This window comes from Lycium barbarum, chromosome 4 (assembly GCF_019175385.1).
Source record: "Lycium barbarum isolate Lr01 chromosome 4, ASM1917538v2, whole genome shotgun sequence".
In the NCBI taxonomy this organism is placed as follows: Eukaryota; Viridiplantae; Streptophyta; class Magnoliopsida; order Solanales; family Solanaceae; genus Lycium; species Lycium barbarum.
In genome coordinates, this window is record NC_083340.1 from 86,375,141 (window position 1) to 86,396,689 (window position 21,549).

At 38.9% G+C, this 21,549-nt stretch overlaps 1 protein-coding gene across 1 annotated transcript in view; it reads right to left on the reverse strand.

The window, feature by feature from the left end:
- Positions 1-19,454: 19,454 nt before the first annotated feature.
- Positions 19,455-21,549, reverse strand: part of LOC132637582 (uncharacterized) — a 5,634-nt gene continuing 3,539 nt past the window's right edge. Inside the window, exons 2-5 of the mRNA XM_060354650.1 lie at positions 21,395-21,476; positions 21,019-21,295; positions 20,307-20,871; positions 19,455-20,108 (exon numbers count right to left, since the gene is read on the reverse strand). Coding sequence (XP_060210633.1) covers positions 19,455-20,108; positions 20,307-20,871; positions 21,019-21,295; positions 21,395-21,476 — 1,578 coding nt within the window. The remainder of the gene's footprint in view (positions 20,109-20,306; positions 20,872-21,018; positions 21,296-21,394; positions 21,477-21,549) is intronic.

Below are 21,549 nucleotides of genomic sequence, written 5' to 3' on the forward strand. Positions count from 1 at the left end.
GGATTCCACGATGTAAAATGAAGATTTTATGGTTTGAAATGAAGTTGTGATCATTGTGGGATTATTGAAGGAGCAAATGTGACACTAGCATGAAATCTTATACTTGTAGGAATAATGTTGTCAACGTGTAGTTATGGGTATAATGCATGAATTTGGAAGGGAGAAATGTGTTGATTTTATTGAGTTTGGGAGGTTGTAAGTTGGTTGTTGTGATTGAATTGGACATAAGAAAAGTGTTGTCGAATTATGTAAAAGAAATTACTAACGTTAGAATGTATTTTGATTTGATTGACAAAGTTGTTAATATGTAGATTGTTGGTGTAGTTCATGAATTGGAAGAAAACAATGTGGTTATTGTCCTTGCTAAGTTTGGAAGATTTCGGATTATTGTTAATAATGTGGCCGAGTGGAATTCTCGGATTATTGTTGATAAATTGGCCGAGTTGCATTCTCGGATTTGTTGTTGATAATTTGGCCGAGTTGGATTCTCGGGGATGGTGTATTTACAGGGGAGATGCTGCCAAAATTTCGGCAGATTATAAGTAAATTCGTTTGAAGAACTAAGACAAGTGTGTGATGATGTGTCTAATGATTATGTCAATTCTCTTGAATGTAGATTAGCAAGTTTGGACAAATAAGTGTAGATAATTGGACGTGGGACAGGTATGTAAGGCTTACTTTTCTTTCTTTTGGCTTGATCTTTATGAAACGAACAAATGACGTATATGTATGATTTCAAAGAAACTCCTATTCTTAGAGCCACTAGGATGGCTACTATCCTTGATATCCATAAGCTATTTCATACGGTTTTGATGCGGATCTATGATGTCCGAAGTTCTGTTTGATATGTTTCCGAATGGCATTCGAAAGATAATTGATATGAATTAAGTGTTGATATTCAAATGCTAGCACGTTCGATTATTCCATTGAGTCTTTGATATATTTTGATATGTACATATGGTTCCAAAAGCTATATTTGATTTGATCCATAACGATATCCGAAAGGTGTGTGACATGATTGTTGCTTTGATTTCCAAAAATGGCTTCTGAAATGTTTGTAGAAGGTTCTGTACTAAAACGTCCATAACTTTTTCATACTAACTCGGATTGACTCGAAACGTGTTTATGATCCTCGAGTGTACATTTGCGCACCTATCTATCAAGTCTTGGTTTATATGCATATAGTTTCTCACTACTCTGCTCGTGCACGCCTCAATATGTCTATTCACCGAGTCCCGGGCCGGGTATGTTATCGTGCGCATTCCATTGCATTGTTCACCGAGTCCCTTAATGGGCCGGGTACGGTATATGTATATGATGATATGATGATGATGATGATGTGTTATGGTGGCCAGGAGGGCACATGATGATTTGATTCACCGAGTCCCTCACTAGAGGGCCGGGGACGGTATGTATATGATATATGATGTTCACATGCATGATTCTATTCACCGAGTCCCTCACTAGAGGGCCGGGTACGGTATGTATATGATATATGATGTTCACATTCATATGGGTAATGGGCCTGACCCGAATTGGATTCGGGTTGGGCCGGATTTACTGTTCAACTCGACCCTCCTGCCTTAAAACGTTCACATCTCCTTATCCCGATGTCACCTGTAGGCCCACGACCTACCGTTGGAAATATAATTCAATTATCTACAACCTTTATTTCTGGGAGTTTTCCCAAATTCCAAACCTATAATGCCGTTCTTGCCCCTCCAAGTTAGGTCATCCGAAAACGTTTTCTTAAATCGTCCTTTTGGAGGGCTTACACTCATTTTTGGCTTATGGGTCCTTCTTAGGACTTGCTCAAATTCACATGTAATACCCATATATCTCTTCATATGTCTTTTAAAAGGTCCCGATGTGTGGGCCCCACCTTAACTTACTGTAACGAGGGTTTTTCGTTAAATAACTTATGAACCAATTCACACCATATTGTCTCCAAATGTCGTATGTGTATATATTCTTAGACTTAGATCACCAAATCTTCATCCTTAATCCTTGTTTGACTTAACTCCTTTTCGAGCTCGTTCTACTCCGTCTATGATTTTGTAGTGCGAAATTTTTCCGGGGTGTAACATCCTCCCCCCCTTTAGAACATTCGTCCAAGAATGTTCGACTGTCCTTATGAAGCTTCATCATATTTCGGGGAGGTCCCCTTACCAACTATGTACTCGTATTTAATCAGCCCACTTATGAGGGCATTCATTTCCCAACTCCTGTTTTTCCTATTCTAACATATCTTTCACTTCTATATTCAACAATGCTATTGTCCTTTCTTTTCCGGCCCAACCATCCACATCTTTCACTTCTTGTCACACTTCTCGGTTCCTTACAACGTTATCTTAATCCCACGTCATATCAAACAAATTCATAACTAGGGTCAGACGCATTGAAGCATATCGGACAGATCCATAATCAGAGTCAGATGTACTGAACTATGGCGGACAAATTCGTAGTCAAAGTCAGACGTATGGAAGTATGTCAGACAAATCCGTGATCAAAATCAGATGTACAGAGATGTATCAGACAGGTTCGTAATCAGAGTCGAACGTGCAGAGGCATATCAGACAGAAACGTAATCAGATTTAGAAGTACAGAGGCATAATAGACAGAGCCTCATCAAAGTCAGAGGCGCAGACGTATAACAGACAGAAAATTAATTAGAATCAGACCACTTCCACTAAGGCTTCAGTGATTTACGAAAATTTCCCCTGTCGATGTTTCATTACTCACCTTGATCATTGTACCACGAGTTATTTCATCAAAACCTGTTCACTCATTTAGAGACTTGTTCGTCAAATTTCCACACAAATAGGTTTATGTGTCGCTTGTCGACTCTTTCGAAGGTTTTGCTTAATCACATTTCTTATCCTTCATCTTTTCTAATGTCCGTACTCATTTTCTTTTCCAGATATCGTCGCACTAGACTAATTTGTAATGTAGTCAGGGTTTGTCTATTCTTTGACAACATTCGTACCCTAATCTCCGCTTCGCTCCATGCATTCTGTTTAGTAAAACCTTCAGTCTATCGCAACATTAGTCGCCGGGACTCAGCTTTTGATCAAAATGGTCACCAGAGGAAAATCATACACATACATATACGTTTCCCACTATCTTACCTGCAAACGTCTCCAACCGCTTTTCAAATTCGCCCTAAATTTCCGAGCGGTATTGCACTTTTTCCTTTCACCCATTTAGTCCGCCTCGGTCTGCGCGACTCCTGTGAGGGTACTAGCTACTCCACACGTTCTCTTTTCCTTTAGGTTACCCCAAATTTCCATTTATATCTTATACTTACACTTGTGAAAATTTTTGTATCCTTCCCAGGGGGTCACCCATCCCAGAATTGCTCTGGCCCCAGCACGCCTAACCTCGAAACTTTCATGCGTTTTGATGGGTTAATGCTAACATAATTGCGTCAACTGCCCCACACGAAATTTGTCACGTGATTTAGGGCAGATCGGGGTCTTAGTAAATTTTCGAAAAGTTCCTGTAACGGGCCCCACTCCGGTTTAAACCATACAATTACCATATTGCCCTTCTGAATCTTCAATATTCACTTTCATCTGGGGTTTCTAGATTCACACTGGTGGCGGGGACATCTCAGTCGCCCTTTCTTTTAACCACTGGGTCTTTAATCCTTTTAAAATTGTTCCGTTGCCGTCACTGAATAATATTCTACAGAAATCATACACACATAGGAAATTCTAGGAAACTCATATACTTATAAATGATCAATCTCGGGCCTGACCTGGGGAGTTGCCGTGGGAAATGTGTCCATCATCATCGTCTGTCTGCCCCCCACTCGTCTGGCTCCCGCTATTACCTGCATCCGAATCGGAGGAGTATAGGTAGCCCGGCAACTCCTGGTTCACTGATGGTCAGGACAAAGGACTGGGGTAGGGCGTAACACTCTCCGGGGAGGCCTGTCTAACATAGTGCTCCACCATAGGAGCTGCTGGCATGTCCCCGGAAACCTCCTCCTCCGGCGTCCCAGAGGAATGCTCTAGTGGATCTGTATCGTGGCTATCCTCCACCCTGGGGGTAAGAAACTCTGGAGCTATCGTCGCCGGATCCTCCGAAGGGTCAGTAGCATAACTATCTTCTCTGAGATCCTCTGCTCTAGGGATCAGAAACTCTGGAGGAATTGTCTCTGGATCCTCCGAAGGGTCTGTCTCAATCGAGTAGCTGGGGCTCTGCTTACTCGGTCCTAGTGATATCCTGGGGGCCTTCTTAGCACCCCTATCCCCATCGTCAGGAGTTGTCCTTTTCATTCTTTGTCAATCTACAGTCACCTGCAAAAAGAGGATCAAAAACAATTTCCCAAATGCTGACACTGTTGCTCTTTTGGAGCCTCGCTGTAGACACATCAATTCATTGGAAAAGAAACATCCTAACAATACAGCTCTATCGCATGATCTAAGATCCAAAGAAAGGGTAACATCCTAAATGTCCTGTAGCCTCATGTTTATAGATGTGGTGCACAACACACCGATAAACAGGACTCTACTAGACACGGTCTGTAGACACGGCGAGGACTAACCGCTCTGATACCACTTCTGTCACGACCCAACCCCGTAGGCCGCGACTCGTGTCCGAGCAGGACACCTTACGTACCCAATAACCCCAAACCAACATATAAATTAGATACGCATATATAAAAGCCAAACGGAGCCACAAGCTATCGTACATAAGTAGATGTAGCGCACAGAAGCCGACAAGGCCATCCCAGAATACGTATTTCCCAGAACATATACACAACCCACATATGTGTCTACAGACCACTACGAACAGTAATAACAGAAACATAAGACGGGACAGGGCCCCGTCGTACCCCTGAATAGCGTACATATATACAATAGCAGAATACTATACCAAAATATAGGCTCCGGATAAAAGAGCGCTCCAAAATAGCAGAACAAAGTCCTAAGCGGGCGGATGAGCAAACCTGTCGTCTGTACCTGCGCGGCATGAAAACGCAGCCCCCGAAGAAAGGGGGTCAGTACGGAATATGTACTGAGTTTGTAAAGCATGAAGTACAGTAGACGAAATCATAACTGGAACAGAAAATACAGAAAATGAGTGCAAAGTCCAGGATATCAAAATGTATACTTATAAAACGTAAATAATGCATGCAGAAACATATGCCAAATCCGGCCCCAATACGGGCCTCGGTGAACAGAACGTGGCGCCACCCTGTCACTGGTGCCACAACACATCATACTTCAGAGTAGGGAATAGCTCCGTAATATATCATAACATATCAGATGGCCACATCATATCATATCATATCATATCATATCAGAACATAGGTGTACATGGCACATCATACTCCGGACCCATGTACATGTCATACCTGTCCCCTCACATCGAGGCATGGCGAACAATGTAGTGGAATACACTTGATAACAAATCCTGGCCCGGGCTCGGGGAAGGAAGCATTGAGGCATCCACGAGTGGAGTAGTGAGAAACTTATGCATCATAAAATATTTACAAAGACTCGACAGAATAATCCGAATGACAGGTCATTTAAGAAAGAAATCAGACGATAGTCATAGCACGTACCTTTCGGATGTCGCGGGGGATTATATCGAATTAAAGCTTTTGGGATTGTTTGAACATATCAAAATAAGCTTTTTGAAATCGTTTTCATGTTTCAAAATGCATTATCGAAGTCAACGAAATAATTCAAACAAACGTCATATGGTAGTTAGGAGAGTAGCCAAGAGTTTCCTTTGAATTCTACTTCAGAACAAATCAGAAAAATCCGGGAGTAGTGGGCCCACCTCGGGTCAAACGAGGTGGCGGACACAAAGTATGTGTAATAAACTTTATGGAGTCTCTTATGAGGGTTTTAAGGTAATCGGATTTTATTTACACAAGTTCTAGGTATTTAGACAACTTTCCTAACCATTTGCAACATAATTAGTTCAATTCCACTTAATGGAAAAGGGGCAAATTTAGACGCGGATTCCGAAGAGTAGAGTAGTCCCCGAGGTCCAACTTCAAACCTAATACATCTAGGACATGCCAAGAGAAGGAAAGGGTGAGCTTTACATACCTTTTCCGCTTCTTACGCTCCTCCAATTTCAAGTCCCGAATGCCCCAAAAGCTACAATTGGTCACAAATACCAAACATTGATTATAAGCCTTTAAGAATTCAATCTTAACTCAACACTTGTCTACAAAAATTTGGGCAGCATCTCCCCTGTTTATATGCCTAGCCCAGAATTACAATTCAGGAACCAACACATCAACAACAATACCAAATGTATTAACATCATTTCCAACACCAACATATGCCGTAAAACAGCCCGCACATTATTTTCCAAATTTTCCAACCAACCAATTCGCGATATAATTATTTAATAATTTTATTTCCGTAAAGAAGTCGAAATTAACACTAACAACATCCTCCGCATTCTACAAGTTAAATACATTTTTGTTTTCATCCAAAATTTTCTTCAAACCCCATTCCACAATTCAACCATACCAACAAATGAATTTATCACGCTATTTTCTTCGTTCTAATCCGTTAAAACTCTAAATAAACTTGTTAACAATGAAAAGGAACCTTATTCATACCTTAAGTGCACAGCCACCACGTCCACCCTCTTCTCTTTAGTTGATTTTTAGCTCAAATCGAAGGCAACGCGACGTAGAACACTTTTCTCTTCATGGGCTTCGGGATTCGGGGCTCCGATTTTGGTCAAAAATTGATTTTCTCTCTAGGCTCTCCTCTCTCTTTTTCTCTAGAGCTTTCTAGGTTCTCTTGGTCTGAAAATGAAGGAGAGAAACCGAAAATTTTAGTCAAAAAGCATGGGTAATGGGCCTGACCCGAATTGGATTCGGGTTGGGCCGGATTTACTGTTCAACTCAACCCTCCTGCCTTAAAACGTTCATATGTCCTTATCCCGATGTCACCTGTAGGCCCACGACCTACCGTTAGAAAGATAATTCAATTATCTACAACCTTTATTTCTGGGAGTTTTCCCAAATTCAAAACTTATAATGCCGTTTTGGCCCCTCCAAGTTAGGTCATCCGAAAACGTTTTCTTAAATCGTCCTTTTGGAGGGCTTACACTCATTTTTGGCTTATGGGTCTTTCTTAGGACTTGCTCAAATTCACATGTACTACCCATATATCTCTTCATATGTCTTTTATAAGGTCCCGATGTGTGGGCCCCACCTTAACTTACTGTAACGAGGGTTTTTCGTTAAATAACTTATGAACCAATTCACACCATATTGTCTCCAAATGTCGTATGTGTATATATTCTTAGACTTAGATCACCCAATCTTCATCCTTAATCCTTGTTTGACTTAACTACTTTTTGAGCTGGTACTACGCCGTCTATGATTTTGTAGCGCGAAATTTTTCCGGGGTGTAACATTATTATGTGAACATAAACCGTCATGACCATAGAATTAGTTCGTATAACATCATATATCCTTTAAGAGAACTCCAGTATCCATACTTAGAACTTCCAACACTTATAAATTTCCACGTACGAAACTACGGGGTGTAACAGTATCATAAGAAGCTTTTAAGTATCATGAACTTCTAACTTTCGGAAGTAAGAAGGTTATGGAAACAGATATGGAATCATAACATAGAAATCAAGCCTTTTGAAAAAAAGGGACTAACCTTAACATACCTTTGTGGTCTCCTATTACTTAACGCTTATTCTTCCAAGCTCATAAATCTACATTCAAGATAATTAATACTACTGTTAGGCTTATTATCATATGCGTATCTTAAGTCTTCGAATTAATTCCCTTTAAAATCTGCTGAAATTCGGGCAGCATCTCTCGTGTTTATATCCCTTGCCCGAAACCACAATACCAACAAAACAACAACAATAGCAATACTAGTATCGACAACATCATCATCAACACCAAGATACTCCATAAAACATCTCACACGATGTTTTTCCCCAATTTCTCAACCAACCATAACAATATCCACAATACCATAATCAAAGAATTATATTTAATTTAATCTCATATTAATCCAAAATCTCCTTTCAAATTCATTCCATAGTCATCATCTTCACTTTAATACTTTGCAACTTCTCTACTATGATTCTCTTCTTTTATAGGACTTGCTAAACCTTAAAATCAACTTAATTATGAGAAATAGGATGGAGAGCATACCTTACACGATGCTCACCCCACTCAACTTCTTCCAAGACCAAATTCATCACAACATTAAGTAGAGACAAGAACAATCCTTCTCCATGAATTAGCTTGGGGTTTTGGAGTTTGATCCGCTTTTGTGATGGTATAGAATGTTTTGGAATGGTGGAGAACCTTCAAGAACACTGTTATAATGGAGGGAGAAGTGTGGGAAATTCAAGAAAGGTGTGGAGATGTTAGGAGAGTTCTAGAGGTTTTTGGTGTTGAAGAAAAATGAATAACATGCAGTGTAGAGGCCCTTTTATAGGTGCCAAACTCGGATTGGGCCAGGTCAAAACATAAGTGGGCTTTTAAGTGAACTTTCCGGATTCCCGCCTAGGTTTGGGTTCCCCTGACTGTCCATTTTAAAATGCCCATAACTCCCTGCTCCGATGTTAGATTAACGAACAATTTGTTGTGTTGGAAACTAGACTCGATGAAATTCATTTTAGGATTTTGAAACACCTTAAAACTCCTCATATACTCGGAGATATACCCCTCCAAAGTTGACCCAAAATTCTGTCCAAAATTCTGCCTACTTTTTCCCAAATTTTCGGCAAACTTATTTTCCTCGGTTTTGCTTGGTCCCGGAATCTTCCGAAACTCTCCATACATGATATTTATCATTAATCATACTTGATAATGGTCATGTCCTTTGGGTCCAAGGTTGTCCTTCCCGGTTACGACTTACGAGATCATAATTCATCCTTTACTTCATTGTTATGTGCTTCCCATGGCTTGTACCTTCCAAAACTTCATGGGGCGTCTTCGATACTCCATTAATACGGTGAAGTACGCAACATGCTCATGCTCTGAAAGTACGAGGTGTAACAATTGGGAAGAGGATTTCCATTTATTCACACACTTAGCACACAGTATACCCACTGAAGGTCTTCATTGGGACGTTATAATTAGATACCAATTAGGATTTAATGATACCAATTAGCACGTCAAGACACCAATTGGAATTGCCTAGATACCAATTGGATTCAACTAGGAGATTGAGTATTGGAGCAGCACGATAGAATGAACGAAGGGAAACTTCTAGATGTCCTATAGCCTCTTTTGGATGGGTATGGACGTCATCATACCATTCCACAAGACTCTAGTAGACATTTGCTCTTGTACTTGTGAGACCGGTAACCTAGGCTCTGATACCAACTGTCACGACCCAAATTACGAGCCAAGTTGGCATTTACTGTATTATTACCTTTAAGGCGAACCCTAATCACCCAACCCAATATTCAAACACATTTTATTTTCAGTAATATAAATAATGATCTCAAGGGAAAGTAAATATTCAAAATGACTCTGTTATTAATACAAGAAAACTGAAAAGTTGTCGGGATCTTGTCTAGACAGGTACAAGAGCTCCTATTACACAAGAATAAAACCAAAACGAACGACACAACCTCTGCCTAGAATGAGATGAGCAAGGCTGTAGGAAGATGTAAGATAATCCACTAAGAAAAACTTCAAGTAATAACCTACAACACATCTACACCTATAAAGGATGTAGCAAGAGTAGTATCATTACACCACACGTACTGGTAAGCATCATAGCTCGACTAAGATTAGTTCATGCAACACAATATAGCATCAACAAGATAAACAGATAAGTCAACGTATACCCTCAAGACTCCCAATATAGAAAACTACACCGGTACGAACTCATCTCTCTAACTCCTGGTTATTTCAATTCGCTTATTCCCACAATAACATTAGTTACCCGACTAGTCAAAGTGTAGTCCTACTTCATATTTCTTTTAGGGTCAAATAATTAATCGTTATCCCTTCAATTCCGCTAACATCTATCCTCTTATTATTAGCCCTAGGATTTTCTGTTCGGTTCACTCACTAGATTATGATACATTCACGGAAACGTACTCAGCGCACTCTCACAAAGCACTGTGACTCTCTAAATCCACCAGATTTAACACATAAATTCTAAATTAAGCAATTCTTTCTTACGCCAACACCTTCATACATGATCAAAACTCCTCAGACAGTTCACACAATTATAGGAGATGCATGATGCAACTATAGTAGAATGGAAGCATATAAGCAGGAGAATGTGAAGGTATGTAATGCAATGGAATGGCCCGATACACAAACTGTACATACATACTAATTGGTGTCTTTGCCCAATAGTCATGACCTATAGGGGAACCATGATATCCATGTACCCTCGCTAGAGAATCTTACCTTGGATCACGAGCCTTTAACTTAGGTCACATCCTCACCCCCTGTCAAATGTGCTTTTTCATATATATAGCTGTCACATCACTATCAATGATCAATTTTTAAGTAGTACCTCATATTGAACCCAACTGGACCATAAAATCGGGTAGTACAACTGATATTTACTCAGACTCCCCGCTCCATGCAGTGTTCAATAACTACAAGCAATTAGATGCAACGATGCTAATGCATAAAATCATTATCATGGAATATGCCCTTGATTAGCGCAACACTATTATGTCTTAGCTTCAACTTACCCAATGCAACCCTTTTTATTTACATGAATAAACAACCCTACAAATCTTGTATATACTCAACAATTTAATGCGGAAACTAAATATACCTCGGAATAATTATGCTGACCTATGGGGTAACTTGCCTTAATAGCGGTAAGTGATCTCTCCCAACCAGTAACACACAGACATCAATAGAACTTACAACTTAGGATCCATTATGCACTCATTGTTATCCTGGTTACCATATATCTATATAACTTCCGTTAAATTATATGTATATCCATCCGAACTCCGTGTCCAAAGGCATAATCATGATTTCTCCCGTCAATTCTATACGTATATATGACTCACTAACCAAAGTCTAACTCAAGTAAACCATAACCTACCTCGATGACGAGCAGCTATTCGAACTTCCATGAATTATCCACCTCCTAGCTTTTATCCGAAATCCGTGAGAGATGATACTTGATGGAGAAGATGTGAAGAATGTTAGAGGAGCCTCCCTTTCTTGGTGTTAAGGGTTTTTCCCAATGTAAAACCTAATAGCAGTCTTGAAGGGCCTCTTATTAAAAAGGAGGGTGAAATATAAACCTGAGTGTGGGAAAATGCGTTCACTGGTCCGTGATGTCCACTGCAGTGGACAACAGGCTCACTACGGAGAGATCATGGCGGAGGACACCAGGCTCACTACGACAAGACCGCTGTGGCGGCGCCCTGTCCGCTGTGACGGACCGAAGCTTGCCCGGGCCTATGATTTTTAACTCTTTTTGAAACTGATTTTTCTAACTATTATTCATTTTAGACACCCATAGGTCTTACTTTTTAAGATCTTAGGCCTAGATTCAGTGCGAGTTCGCGATGTATTAAATAACGACCGGGCGGCTCGTTACAATCTCATACGTTTTTAAATTTCCCATGAGGTCCTCTACGGTCACCGTATCCATGTCTTTGGCCTCCGTAATGGCATTGACTTTGCTTTCCCAAGACTCAGGGAAAATATCGAGCAGTTATTCAATTAGTGTTGATTGAGGAATGTTTTCTCCAAGAGATTATACCTCATTGGTTATGTTGGTGAACCTATTGAACATATCTTGGATGGATTCACCTTCGTTCATCTTAAATAACTCATACTGTCGATTTAATATGGAGATCTTAGATTTCTTTAACTGACTTGTTCCTTCATTGGTGGTCTGTAAGGTGTCCCACACTTCTTTGGGCATCTTGCAAGAGGAGATTCTGCTACATTCTTTAGGTCCAAGGCCGCTAATAAGTATCTTTTTGGCCTTTGACTCTTTTCCATATGAGAAAGTGAATTCTTTGGGGATAATTGAGCCCTTCTGAATAATTTCCCATAGCTTTTGATCTTCGCCTATTATGTAGTCTTCTATTCGGGCTTTTCACCTGCCGTAATAATTTCCGTTAAAGCATGGTGGTCTTATTGATTGTTGACCTTCTTGTACTGTGGGAGGTGCCGCCATATTTTAAGGTACTAGCCTTTGTAGAAAGGTCCAGCTCGCATACCACTTGTAAGGATCAGGCCAGTCTATGCGTTCCAAAAATCTGATTCTTAGAACTGTTTGCGTAAGAAGGTATTGCAATGGAATATAAAATCAACACCAGAATTTTCACGTGGAAAACTCCTTGCTCAAGGGTGTCAAAAACCACAAACTATCTTGCTATAGGATTTACCCAAATTCTTCACTAAAATAGGAGTTGTTAAACAAGTTCAATAACCAACGAGCCTATTCCCCGAACAGCTTATTCTAAATAACAATCCAACAATTTAACCAACGAACTCTTGTTATACAATACTTGAAAATGTAAATAGATGGAACCACAATAGAACCTAACCTAGACAAAATAAAGAACTATATGGATAAATCTTGATAAGCTTGGGTTTTTTATCGTCATGCAGTTGTCTCTTCTACTGTTGACTGCACTTACTTAAGCCTCTCGTTGGAATGTTGTGATTTGCAGTTTTGGTTAAGCTCCAAAGCTTCTTCATGTTTTGTTTATATAGAAGTAGTTGCCGCCTTCAATCATTGAGTCCAAGCAGATTTTGGTTACATTAATTGTACCCCCAAACCTTGTTTGACTTGGATCTTTCTTTCTTTCCTTGAATGCACTTGACTTTCTCGTCCTATTTCAATGCTAATTTCCATGTTCATCGACTTATGGTATTTGTAAGAATATTTCCATCACTTGAATCCAACTCTTCATCGAATAAGAATCGGTCAATATTCCTTTTTCTCTAACATCGGCATAGAACTGCTTTCAATCTCCAGTTGTGTAAGGATCTCTTCCTTTGTGCAGTTCCTTTGTTGCCATGACTACTTCGCTGAGACCTTTAGAGATCCGCTTAGATCTGTGGTTCTTCAAATGAATTCCTTCTTATATCTCTCTTATTTGTCAGATCATCAAAACTTCGATATCCTTGATCATTGAGCCAGCAACTACTTAACAACAACTGTTTTATACTTTTTTTAAGGGATTGATTGAGATGAAAATGAGAATTGTTTAGGTTCAGATTTCCACTAAATTATGTAACTATTTTTTTGCAATTACTGTTATTTTAAGAATAATGCTAAAAATTTGTAGTGTGTCTTTTAAGATTGCATAGCTATGTTAATCTGTGACTAATTATTGATTAGATTTTAGACATCAACAAATAAAGAATTTGGAAAGTATTTTTGTGAACAAATAATTTTAAAAATATTATGTAATGCATGTTATTTTTAATACACCAAACCAAGCAGTCGATAAGAAATAATCTCGGCATAGCTTATTCCTGCATTACTAATACACCCTATTCAGCAGTATTCTTATATAGTCTACCAAACAACCCCTTAGGCATTAAAAGGTTAAACTCTTCGGCAGAGAAAGTCCGAAGCAGTGGTCTCTTCAAAAGGTGGCCTCTATTTGTAGTTTTGCTTTATTAAAGAAATATTTAGATAAATAAAAAGGGTATTTAGGAAATTGACCTTAAAATTTTTAAGTTCTTGCTTGTAACGACCCCAACCGGGGGGAGGAGGGGGGGGAGAATGACTGGGACCCGGAGCTAACCTACCGAGCACCTCTTAACATACTTTTCATATTCATATCTAGGTGGACCACAATAGATAACTCATAAATATCATAATTTGTAAGGGCATGAGTCTAAAAGGTAAAGCACATCTGTTTAATCATCACCAACTATGCCTATATATGCAAGTCAACAAGGCTGCCAAAATTAATATAGAAAATATGAACTGATGAGGTCATGTGACATCTAATTATATACGTCTGTCTACAAGCCTCTATATGGAGTACATAACACCAAAAAGACGGGACAGGACACCGCCATGCGCATATATACACAAAACAATAGTACCAGCTGAATTGTAGCTCCGGAACAAACCGAGAACTCTTGCGCAATCGCAAATGAAGCAACCTAGGGGTCTGATCCGTCTCCCTGCCTAACTGCGGGCATGAACGCAGCGTCCACAAACAAAAGGACGTTAGTACGAATAATGTACTGAGTATGTAAGGCATGAATAACAACATAATGAAAATATTAAAGAAACATGAAATAGGAGAAATAACATGTACACCTGAATACCTGGTAAAGCGGATATCATGCATGCTTAGCCTTTTAAAAAAACATTTTAATACATATATAATATAAGTGTTATTGTTGTGGAACATGCAACCGGATCCATATATCATATCATCTCGCGTCCGAGGTAACATCATAACCTGCCCACTGCAGTGGTGTGCACATCTACGTGTCTGTCTGGCCGACTATAGCGCGGTGCGGTGTGAGAAAATACATACTTATATAAAGCATGCATGAGAGCCCAAATAAAAGCTATAATTCTATCGGAGTGACGTAAGGTCGGTAACCTCTGATTTCCATTATGGAATCATTATCATAGCTATATCTCATCTTGAAGGAACAACTATCATAAGATTGTCACGACCAAACTGGAGGGCCGCGACTGGCACCCAAGACCCAACTCGGCTGAGTGCCATACTACTATTCTATCCAGGAGTCACAACGTCTCCCTTATGGTTAATTCAACGAAACCCTTTAGTCATAATAAAATCTTTTAAAAAAAAAAAGCATAAAAACACATCGACCTATATGGTCGCTTTACACAACTGTCGACTCCTCGACGCCTTATCCACAGGACACTGTCTGTAAAAGTCTCTAACATACACGAGATACCATAACATAACTACTATGACTCGGCAACACTCTGAACTGAGATAGAGCTCACCAATCTAGGTGATATCCTGGGAACATCCTATAGCCAACGTCTTCTACTCATCTGTAAACACCTGCGTGGCATGAAACGCAACCCCCGAAGAAAGGGGGTCAGTACGAATAGTGTATTGAGTATGTAAGGCATGAATAACATCATAATAAGAAGTATAGAACATAACAGGGGATAAAGATGACCCATACATTTGATTACCTCTTAAGGAGAATACCATACATGCAACTTTAACCTTTTTAAATCAATATGTACATAAAATCATGGAAGACATCTGAAACATTTTAATGAATGTGCAAAGAAAAATTAAAACATCACCACATAGGCCACAGCGTCACCCCCTGTCAACTGTGCCGCATATATATATATATATATATATATATATATATATATACATCCCTACAAAGGCCAAAACGTCACCCCCGTCAACTATGTCATATATACACACATCACAACAAAGGCCACAAGCGTCACCCCCTGTCAACTATGCCATATATATATACACATCACAACAAAGGTCACAGCGTCACCCCTGTCAACTGTGCCTTATATATACACAACAAAGGTCACAGCGTCAACCCCTTCAACTGTGCCTTATATATACACAACAAAGGTCACAGCGTCACCCCCTATCAACCGTGCCTTATATATGCATGAAAAATGAAAATGAGTGCAGTGCATATTCAAAATGAAATAATAGAACTTTGTAATGTCCCAAAATAGCCATATACATATTTTATACTCATGGCATGCATAGGAGTTCAAATAGAAGCTACCGCTCTATCACACCTTGAAGGAACAATTTATAAGATGAGATCAACAACAATGAAATAAATCAAGAAGATCGTGAAAAAGCTTAACATTTTCATATCATCGTTGAAATCATAACTTGAGGCCTTAAGCATAAAATCGTCCTCAACGTAATTCTCATAAAAAAAATCTGATTTTTAACATCATAAGAAACTTTAAGAGTCATAATCTTCTAGCTTTTGAAATCAAGGAGGTTATGGAAACACTTATGGAATCATACCATGGGAATCATGCCTTTGAAAGAAAGGGACGAACTTTAACATACCTGAAATTTGATGTTGCGGCTTTTCCGCCTATTTTCTGTTTCGCAATCTGCCAATAAGACCATTCATACTATGGTTAGGCTTACTATTATATACGTATCCTAGACCTTCAATTTAAACCTCCTTAAAATCTGCCAAAATTCGGGCAGCACCTCCCCTGTTTATATGCCTAGCTCGAAATCACAATCCAATAACCAAGAACAACAACAATACCAACATCACAACAATATTATCAACGCCAATAGGCTCCATAAAACATCTCACACGATGTTTTCCAAATTTCTCAACTAACCATAACAATTTCCACAATACCATAATCAAAGAATTATATTCCATTTAGTCTAAAATTAATCCAAAATCTCCTATCAAATTCATTCCATAGTCATCATCTTCACTTTAAAAATTTGCAACTTCTATACTACGATTATCTTCTTTTATAGGACTTGCTAAACCTTCAAATCAGCTTAATCATAAGAAATAGGATGGAGAACATACCTTACACTAGAAGAACTCCACACCACTCAACTTCTTCAAAGACCAAATTTATCACAACATTAAGTGGAGACAAGAACAATCCTTCTCCATGACTTAGCTTGGGGTTTTGGAGTTCAATCCGCTTTTGTGATGGTATAGAATGTTTTGGAATGGTGGAGAGCCTTCAAGAATATTCTTGTAGTGGAGAGAGAAGTATAGAAAATTTTAGAGAGGTGTAGAGAGGTTAGGGGAGTTCTAGAGGATGATGGAGTTGAAGAAAAAAAATGACTAAAATGAAGTGTAGAGGCCCTTTTATAGGTGTCAAATTCTGATTGGGCAAGGCAAAACATAAGGGGCTTTTAATTGGATTTTTCCGAATTTCCGCCCAGGTTTGGGTTCCCCTGACTGTCCGTTTTAAATGCCCATAACTCCCTGCTCTGATGTTAGATTGACGAACGGTTTGTTGTGTTGGAAACTAGACTCGATGAAATTCATTTTAGGCCTTTGAAACACCTTAAAACGCCTCATATACTCGGAGATATACCCCTCCAAAATTGACCCAAAATTCTGTCCAGAATTCTACCAACTTTTTTTCCAAATTTTTGACAAACTTATTTTCTTCGCTTTGCTTGGTCCCGGAATCTTCTAAAACTCTCCATACATGATATTTATCATTAATAATACTTGATAATGGTCATGTACGTTGGTTTCAAGGTTGTCCTTCCCGGTTACGACTTACGAGATCGTAATTCATCCTTTACTTCATTGTTACGAACTTCCAATGGCTTGTACCTTCCAAAACTTCATGGAGCGTCTCTGATACTCCATTAATATGGTAAAGTACGTTTGTCATGCTCATGCTTTGAGAATGTGAGGTGTAATATCCTTCCCCCTTTAAGAATATTGGTCCTTGAATGTTGTAGCTAGCGAGCTTATGACGCTTTTATTAGTTTCTTGAAATGGTTGTACTTCTTTAGTTCCTGATCTCCATGCTCTTGTACTATAGGCTCATTAGTCTTCTTTCATATCCTCCCAATTCTGTATCGAACTCATTCATTAGTTCCATATCCTCATGTTCTTATGTCTGTACTCGGTGGTCAACTGGTATCTAGTTACTGTCCTGGGACCTGTTGCCATTAAGATGGTCTTAACTCATAATTGCTACGGCTCACTGCCAGTCTATGAGCACTCTTAATTGTTGTACTCTTTTGCCTTGCTCCTTATTTCTCTACTAGTAGACAAAATCCCTTGTTTAGACATGGCACTCTTCCTTGCTTGTTTCTTGGTGCTATTTTAGATTATCCCTTTTTAGTTCCTTGGTCGAACTATTTAATTCCTTAAAATATCATCCTATCCATACCCGAACTTTTCCTACAATTTCCTCTCCTCAGTTTTAGCATAATTGCAATATAAACTCATAAACATGGAACTAAGATAAAATCCTACTTAATCATAATTTCCTTTTGATACGAGTATGCTATCTTCTTAAGTCGTTGATTCTCTTGTACCAGTGATCATTTGAGACATAAATTAGCCGATGTTCTTCTTTGACTCTCTATCATCGTCCTTACACCATTGTTTTTGGCCATTGCATCAAGACGATTGTCTATATGGTTCTATAACATATACTCTCACATTTGATATGACCGGCGACTTGTGACTCCACAACTTGCGAGGTGCTTTCTAATCTTAGGTGGCATTGTTGTCTTGCTATTCATAGGCACACTATCTCCCTTTCCTTTAGAGATCATTGAACTCCCTATACTTCTTCCTCTTGCTAAAACTTTCTCTTATACTCCGGTCGCCTTATTTTTAACATAGGTTGGTCAACTTAATCTCATTCTCCCTTAACTCTTTATTGAACTGTTTCATAATGCTATAGCCTTCTGTTCTTATATAACTGAACTAACATTCAATTAACATTCTATTCCTGTCAAAGTGGCTTTGGTTCGCCATGGCTATGGCTATTCGTCGACTTGCAAGTACTCCCTCTTACTTGTTCTTCATTTCTCCATTAGCGGACAAGTCCCTTGCTCTTTTTTTTTTTTGGCAAAGCCACCAGAAAGGTGGAAATTTATTGATAAAGAAAATATGTACATATCAATCCAAAAGTGATTGATCAAATAACTAAAAACAGCAAAAGAAAGAAAATGACCAAGTGGAAATGGAAATACAGATTTTGGTTTTAAACCAGACTAAACAGCTATTAATCCAAGGGCCTTGACTTGATAACATCTATCACACCTTCAAAGTCTCACAGGTGGCATGTTTCAAATCAGTTGAATCATTCTTCAGACAACTTAAATATAGCTGTGATCTTCTTGTTCAAACCAGAATCTGCATAGAGCCAGCACCACTCTCACCTTTGTACCATTGTCCAAGTGCATGAATCCTATCTTGGATATGTGTAGCAAATATATCTGGACATCTTAATATGTTTTCTGTATCTGAACATGCTAGTTCATACAACATTTGAATCTTCTTTCAACTACAGTACTTTTCCTTTCAATGTTGCAGCTGTCCATAACATAAACTTTTGCATGAAATCAGGTCTGTATGGTACATGAACCATAATTAATACATTCTGCTACTTATGTGTTGAGTATCACACCATTTATACCAAGGAATCAGCATGCCAAGCATACTAATACAACCCTAATACAACTGCTGCAAGTACCCACAAATAATTGGCAGAATGTACTCAGTAATAGTTGCTGCATTGATGTCAATCTGGTGCTTTGTCTTGAAGGGTTCTTATTCTCAAGTTTGGAATTCCTCTCTTCTCCATATTGAGAATCCTCTTAGCTTGACTGGGTAATTCCTGAAAACTATGAAACTGAACTGAACCTACAAAAACAAAAACCAAGTTAGCTAAAAAATCTGTAAGCCCATTTCCTTCTCTATGTATATGCTCCACATATACTATTTGATCCTCCATCATCCTCCTTATATCCTCCACTAACATTGAAATGCTCCAAGGAACCTTTCATTCAGCATTTAAGATCATCTTCATGGTCATGCAATCAGTCTCTATGATCAATGGAAAAAGCTGCTTTTCTACACAGTGGCTCAGTCCCATTCTAATAGCTTCAGCCCCAGCCACAATATTTGTTCCATCTGTCAACATTTTAGAAGCTGCATACACTAAATCTCCCTCTTCTTTTCTTATACAAAAGGCAGCAGAACTTGGACCTGGATTTCCTTTAGCAGCCCCATCAGTATTACACTTATAAACTCCATATGCAGGTCTCCTCCATGTAATAATTTTGTATATAACAGTAGGCTTATATTCTTCAAAGAACTGAACAATCTGATGCCATATAGTTGGAATATTCATCCCAGGAAACTGAACTTTACATAACATATGAATGTTCATATTTATGTCATATAGCACTCTATTCAGATTCATAATACCACCATGAAGCCTATTGTTTCTCCATTTCCATATTTGCCATACAATAAAAGCAGGCACTGCTTTGTATATTGTCTTTATTTTGAAATGGCATTTTGCTTCCCACCAACTTCTTATAGCATGTTTAACCTGAACATAATTCAAGCTCAATCCAGCCCCCATATTGAAGTATCTCCATACCTTTGCAGCCAAATCTCCACACAGAAATAGATGGTTTATTATCTCTATCTGAGCATTATGACAGCAGCAACACTTTGAAACTAATGCAATGCCAATACTTGCCACCACTTCATCAATTGGGACTTTAAACTTCCACAATCTCCACATGAAGAATGATATTTTAAAAGTTACACCTTTGATCCACATATTCTGAAATGGCACTGTTACATTGTCTTTTTGTCTCAGCAAGTGCCATGCACTACTTACTGTAAACTTACCTGTGCTTGTTATCATCCACCAAGGTCTATCCCATTCATTTGATGCACATTTAATGTCAATTTCCTGTAATATATGCTGCACAATATCTTTAGGAAACATCTGCATGAGTTTGTTGACATTCCATCTTCCATATGTCATAAGTTCAGAAACATCTTCAGCATGCTCATTGATGTGCCAGGACTGGGGAACCACATAACTAAGAGTACCTAGCTTAGTCCAATTGTCAAACCAAATGTTTGAACTTCCACTCTTTGGCTCCCACCAGATTTCCTGTTCTATACTTTCCCTTGCTTCTAACATCTTCTTCCAGACTTGTGACCCTCCCTTCCATTGAACCAGCTGAGGAATTTGTTTTTTGCAGTACTTATTCCACATGAAATTGGCCCATAGTGAACTAGTGGTTCTAAAATTCCACCATAGTTTAGCACATAAAGCTTTGGATGTGTCATGAATAGATCTGAATCCCAACCCACCTTCATGTTTGGGAATACACATGTTAAGCCAAGCTGCCCAGTGTCTGCATCTACCTTCCTCTTTATTATTCCAAAAGAACCTGACAAAGATCTTGTGTAGTTCCTTTATAACACATTTAGGAGGCCTTATAGCAGATAAAACATGAATTGGAATACTTTGAAGGACACTTGTAATCAACACAGCTTTTCCTCCATAAGACAATAACTTGCCTTTCCAAGTTCGTAACCTGTCTTTGACTTTCTTCAATAATTCAGTATAATCCACTTTCCTTTTTCTGGCATGAGTAATTGGTACTCCAAGATATGTAAAAGGAAATTGTCCTCTCACAAATCCTGTAACAATTGCAACCTGCTGACTAACCTCATGTGATACTTTGCTGAACATATAAAAGGAACTTTTGCTCTTGTTTATCAGCTGTCCAGATACCTTCTCATATTCCTGTAGAGTATTCATGATCATCTGTAATGACTGGTTATCTGCTGAAGAAAAGATGATTGTATCATCTGCATATGCCAGGTGATTCAAATCAGCACTCCACTTTGGCATCCCATACCCAACAAAACCAGGCTGATCAAACAAAGAATTTAGTGCCCTTGAAAGACCCTCTGCAGCAATAATGAGAAGAGCAGGAGAAAGTGGATCCCCTTGCTTGACTCCCCTTGTAGAATGGAAAAAACCATGTGCCTGGCTATTTAGGAGAACAGAATACCAATTATTTGCCAACAGTCTCCATATAAGATTATGAAATAGAGAGAAA